General features: G+C 37.0%; 1 protein-coding gene across 2 annotated transcripts; it reads left to right on the top strand.

Annotated features, from left to right (window-relative positions):
• Window positions 1–2,203: 2,203 nt before the first annotated feature.
• LOC110329766 (olfactory receptor 187-like) lies at window positions 2,204–5,852 on the top strand. Of its 2 annotated transcripts, XM_021209629.1 has the most exons (2): window positions 2,204–2,212; window positions 4,926–5,843. In XM_021209629.1, the coding sequence occupies exons 1-2, from the start codon at window positions 2,204–2,206 to the stop codon at window positions 5,841–5,843; spliced, it is 927 nt and encodes a 308-aa protein (XP_021065288.1). The 2 variants fall into 2 exon arrangements, with proteins under 2 accessions (XP_021065288.1, XP_021065287.1); XM_021209628.1 differs by lacking the exon at window positions 2,204–2,212 and having other exon boundaries at window positions 4,895–5,852.
• Window positions 5,853–6,134: the final 282 nt, after the last annotated feature.

Below are 6,134 nucleotides of genomic sequence, written 5' to 3'. Positions count from 1 at the left end.
TCCATTGATATTAAGAGATATTAAGGAGAAGTAATTGTTGCTTCCTTTCATTTTTGTTGTTAGAGTTGGCATCCTGTTCTTGTGGCTGTCTCCTTTTAGGTTTCTTGAAGGATTATTTTCTTGCTTTTTCTAGGTTGTGGTTTCTCTCCTTGTACTGGTGTTTTTCCTTTATTGTCCTTTGATGGGCTGGATTCATTGAAAGATATTGTGTGAATTTGGTTTTGTCATGGAATACTTTGGTTTCTCCATCTATGGTAATTGAGAGTTTAGCTGGGTATAGTAGCCTGGGCTGGCATTTGTGTTCTCTTAGGGTCTGTATAACNTCTGTCCAGGATCTTCTGGCTTTCATAGTCCCTGGTAAGAACTCTGGAGTAATTCTAATAGGCCTGCCTTTGTATGTTACTTGACTTTTTCCCTTACTGCTTTTAATATTCTGTCTTAGTGCATTTGTTGTTCTGGTTATTATGTGTCAGAAGGAATTTCTTTTCTGGTCCAGTCTATTTGGGGTTCTGTAGGCTTCTTGAATGTTCATACACATCTCTTTCTTTAGGTACAGGAAGTTTTCTTCTATAATTTCATTGAAGATATTTGCTGGCCCTTTAAGTTGATAATCTTCATTCTCATCTACTCCTATTATCCGTAGGTTTGATCTTCTCATTGTGTCCTGGATTTCCTGGATGTTTTGAGTTAGGATCTTTTTGCATTTTGCATTTTCTTTGATTGTTGTGTCCATGTTCCCTCTGGTATCTTCTGTACCTGAGATTCTTTCTTCCATCTCCTGTATTCTGTTGCTGATGCTAGCATCTATCATCCCTGATTTCTTTCCTAGGTTTTCTATCTCCAGAGTTGTCTCCTTTTTTTTTTTTTTTAATTGTTTCTACTTCCATTTTTAGATCCTGGATGGTTTTGTTCAATTCCTTCTCCTTTCAGTAGTGTTTGGTAGTGTTTTCCTGTAACTCTTTAAGGGATTTTTGTGTTTCTACTTTAAAGTCTTCTTTCTGTTTATCTGTGATTTCCAGTATTTCCTTCTTAAAGTCCTCCATCATCATCATGAGAAGTCACTTTAGATCCATGTTCTGCTTTTCTGGTGAGATGGTGTATCCAGGACTTGCTATGGTGGGAGAGTTTGGTTCTGATGATGCCAAGTAACCTTGGTTTCTGTTGCTTCTGTTCTTACGCTTGCCTCCTGTCATCTGATTATCTCTAGTGCTTGCTGCCCTCAATATATCTGATTGGAGCCTGTCCTTCCTATAATCCCAGTTGATTCAGGACTTCTCAAAGTCCTGGTTTCTCTGTGATTCTTTGATTATGGGCTCCTGTGAACCTGAGATTCTNGGTGTGTCTGAGTTCTTGGCAGTCAAGCTCCTCTGAGACCCTCAAATACTAGTGTGACCCAGCTCCTATTATCCTGAGATCCTGTTGTCCTATGATCCTGGGCATGTTACAGTGCATGAAAGTGGTGTCTCCTTTGAGGACCGTGCAGTTGTCTGGTCTGTTTGAAACCAAGGTAAACCTGAACTGATTAAAAGGAACATGAGCCTATGGTCAGGAAAGGCTCTGGTGTCCTTGCTCCTGCTGTCACAGGCCCATCACTGTTGGATGGGGCAGCTGTTGTTTTCCACTCAGCAGTGATCCTAAGATCGCTTGGGCAGTCTGCTAGGGACCGTGGGGGTGTCTGCCCACTCTGTGCCCTAGGTGACCTGGTGCTGGTGCAGACTGGAAGGGGCTTGTGCCCCTGGTCAGGCCGGTTCTTTGCTGCCCTAGTGCTATCTCAGGTCCTGTGTACAATTGGATTGGAGCAGATGTTGTGTTCCACTCTCCAGTGACCCTAAGATCACGTGGGCAGTCCTCTAGGGACCGTGGGGGTGTCTCTGCCCACTCTGCACCCTAGGTGACCTGGTGCTGGTCAACTTGTTATATCTTGATAGTGTCTAATTCAATAAAGTTAATAAAATTTATTATGATCATACTTAGAAAATTAGTGCTCTAAAATAATGTTTTGTAAAATTCTATATAAAGTATCTTTATATAAGTTGACATGAAATGCTACACATTTAACATTAATTTTTTTCATGGGAATAAGGGAATAGTAAGATTTATATCATTTACTTCCTCCCCCCCATACTTAGTAAGATAGATAAATAATTCAATATACCATCTATTTCAAAGGTTAAAGTGCAAAGGGATTTTGTTAATTTTCTCTATGGATCTGGTTCTTCCAGAGGTAATAGTTAGTGTAAGGGCTCATATTAATTACAAAAATATTACTTTGCAAGTCTACCATTTTAGATGATAGTTCTCAAAATTCATGTATAAAACATCTCTTTTCTTGAAAAATATTCTTCAAACAATAGAAACACTAAGACTGTGTTTCTAAGAGGTAAGTTTATAGCATTAAATGCTTACATAAAATAAAGAATCAATATCATATTAGTAACAAAGGGGAACAGAGGATGGTGGCAGATATGGTGGCAGAGGATGGTGAGTCTGGGATAGACACTAGAGAAAGTTATGGAGTGTATGGCTAGATGTAGCTGTTGGATATAGAGAAGTGACCTGTTTGTCATGGCAGATATACTAGGTCCAGTCTAGACACTGGAGAAGGTTGTGAGATTTATGGCTGGGTGGAGATGTGGGATATAGAGAAGAAGACACCTGTGAGTTGTGGTATATAGGGCAGGTCCATGCCAGAACCTGTGGGATGTAGGGGGAGTGGCCAGACTAAGTTGGGACACTGGATATGGGATCCAGGATGAATTGGTGGGCTGGCCAGAAGCATGGAAAGGGAAGAAAGGAAGAATCACACTTACTGGCCTAGGCTCTGGAGAAGGAAGTGGGTTGTCTCTGAAATTTTAATAGTTAATATTCGAGACTCTTAAAGTATTAGAAATTTATAATGTTAAAGTTTGTGATACCCAGTGGGGCCAATTTGGACATTTCATTGGGGTCCAAAATCAATGGTGCCCAGTAGAGCAGCCTTACTTTCTTCTCCAGAGAACAGTTAAGCCAAATGGGAATTTTCATTCTCTAATACATCCTCTTCTATGGAAAGCTTGCAAGGGTATAATTTGACTCTGGTGTTGAAGGTGCAGTTCATGGAAGCAAAATATTATATTTGTGCATGGGTAGTTAAATTTCCAAAATGCCTCACTGTGAAAAGAATTGCTACAAACATTACTAACTTCCTGTGATGTTGTATTCTTTTCTGATTTAGAGAGGCCAACACATTTTAAAGATCTAAGTGGTTTCTTTCAAGTTATATGTAAGTGAGAAATAAGTTCTATAATATCCATCATACTTTTCATAGATACTCAAGAATACTTTTTATTCCATCATAATTTATTTGGATTTGGATTTCTACAGCTAGATATAAATGAAGACAACAACAAAGAATTACTGGCATATTTTTACATAATTACTAAATATGAATAATCAAAATGGCTTGAACTGTTCTCTTTATTGGTTCTTTTAAAAATGTATAATTTTTAGCATAATGACTTTTAAGATCTCATGAAGCTAGTTTTTAATTGATTTCTCCATGGTCTGTGACTTAAGTATGTGAATTATGCTAAATAGTATCTTGTTATCAGGTTCTGGAGGGTAGTCAAGAGTAAAAGGCATAGGCTGTGATGTTCGGTGGAGGTGGGATGGGGCAGGGGATCATCTATGTGACCTTAGTGACAAACGCGCAAAGGAGAGGTAACCCTTTCACAGAACTGCAGTTTTTATTTGCTGGCTTAAGGTGTCTGGTTACGGTTTGTGCTCTCTTTACTGCAGGGTAACTACATTAAATTTCCTTTTATGTATGTATGTATGTATGTATATATGTATGTATGTATGTATTAATTTTTGCTTATCTTCCTCATGCTTTTCCTCACCATGAGTCCTCTCCTTCTAATCTCACTCATTTATACTTAGTTGAAAGCTCTCGACAGCCTTGACAAATGTGTGGCCGACAAAGGCAAACTCTCCTCCACATTTCTTAGACTATTCTCAGCATTCCTTTACCCTATTTTCTTCTTGTTTTCTCTTATTTCTTCTGTTTCCAAACTTTGATTCTATCATGCAGAAAAATTTTCACCAAAGCCATTAAAAATCCTTACATGTCACCATCAAGGGATCCATAGTTTATTTTACTTCACATGTTTACTCCTGTTACCTTTCCTTTTTAAGGGATTAAAACCTTCACTATCCATTTGCCTTCTGCCTAGGGTATACTTGTATATTTAAACTGGAGTAATGTAGGCTTTTTGTTAAAACAAGAACTATTTCTTAGGAAATGATGTTGGTTCTAATATAGAAATTCTAGTGGAGAGTGGAGTGACTTACTGAACAAGAGGAAAGGGACCAAGTCACATGTTATTCTTAAGCCTTAGTAGACCAACTCTCCTGTTGATAAAAATGGAAAACTAATGTATCTAATTTACCAAGCTCAATTTTTTATTTAAAAGACTCAATTCCATGTTCACAGATAGTTTATTTTTTTCCTTTTTCATTGAACATATTATTAGCATACCATATACCACTACTTAGTAGAAGGTCTGTATTGTGAATATTTTGTGATTTACCATTCTTCTCTCTAATTAACATGAGTGTTCTATCACATATATGTTTGATTTCCCATAGTTTAAATTCATTTGAGTATGTTTTTAAAGGTAGACTCTTAGGTCCTGTTTATACTAATGCATCAATTTCTAAATAACATAAAGGAAAACAAGAATTTAGATGATGAACTTACATCTTTTATCAATCTCAAGGATAGTTTACATCTATTATCATAACATTAGATAAAAAGGCATTCTTATAATTATATGGCTGCATTTAAATTACACAATTGAGAAATTCACCTTCCAAACAGAGTGAATAATGTGTGACTTTCACTGACTTTCATTTCAGGGACATCTAGTAAGGACATGGGAATAGAGAATACAACACTATTGAAAGAATTTGTTCTCACAGGACTCAGTCATCTGCCACAGTGGAAAATCCCCCTATTCTTGCTGTTCTTAGTCATCTATCTCATCACCATTGTGGGCAACCTTGGTCTGATCACTCTCATCTGGAATGACCCTCAACTTCACATTCCCATGTACTTATTTCTTGGGAGTTTAGCATTTGTGGATACTTGGTTATCATCCACAGTGACACCAAAGATGCTACAAGATGTTTTTGCCAAGAGTAAACTGATCTCTTTCTCTGAATGCATGATACAGTTTTTTTCATTTGGAATCAGTGCAACCACAGAATGTTTTCTCTTGGCAGCAATGGCCTATGATCGTTATGTAGCCATATGCAAACCTTTACTCTATCCAGTGATCATGACAAATAGACTCTGTATACGTCTTTTAACATTGTCCTTTGTTGGTGGATTCATTCATGTTTTGATTCATGAAGGCTTTTTATTCCGATTAACCTTCTGTAATTCTAACATAATACACCACTTTTATTGTGATGTTATGCCACTCTTAAAGATTTCCTGNAATGACCCTTCTCTCAATTACCTGATGCTTTTTATTTTCTCTGGCTCGATTCAGGTATTCAGTATTTTGACTATTCTTATCTCTTATACACTTGTTCTGTTTTCAATCCTAAAGCAGAAATCTATCAAAAGCATAAAGAAAGCNTTTTCCACCTGTGGAGCCCATCTCCTCTCTGTCTCTTTGTACTATGGCTCTCTTCTCTTCATGTATCTGCGTCCTGCATCTCCACAAGTAGATGATCAAGATATGATGGACTCAATATTTTACACTGTTATAATTCCTGTACTGAATCCAATTATCTACAGTTTGAGAAATAAGCAAGTAAAAAATTCACTGGAAAAATTCTTAAAGAAAAACACTTAATTCTCATATTATTATGAGGTATATTGTTACTAAAACACCACAGAAATCATGTGGTTGTGTGTAGTTAAATTTTGTTTACTTGCAATAATATTTGCATTTAACTTGTTGCTGACTTTTGTGTATGTGAATTATGGAGCATATATATATCATGTATGTAAACTTATGTACATAGTTACATTACCATGTGCGCATATGGGAAGGCTAAAGGAATTTACCAGGAATCCTGCTCTATCACCTTATTTTATTAAAGGATATATTTCTCCCAAGCTAGGTTCATATTCTGCTAAGCCC

This window comes from Mus pahari, chromosome 12, assembly GCF_900095145.1.
Source record: "Mus pahari chromosome 12, PAHARI_EIJ_v1.1, whole genome shotgun sequence".
NCBI lineage: Eukaryota > Metazoa > Chordata > Mammalia > Rodentia > Muridae > Mus > Mus pahari.
Note: the sequence above shows the minus strand (reverse complement) of the source record. Positions and strands in the feature narration are given on the sequence as shown.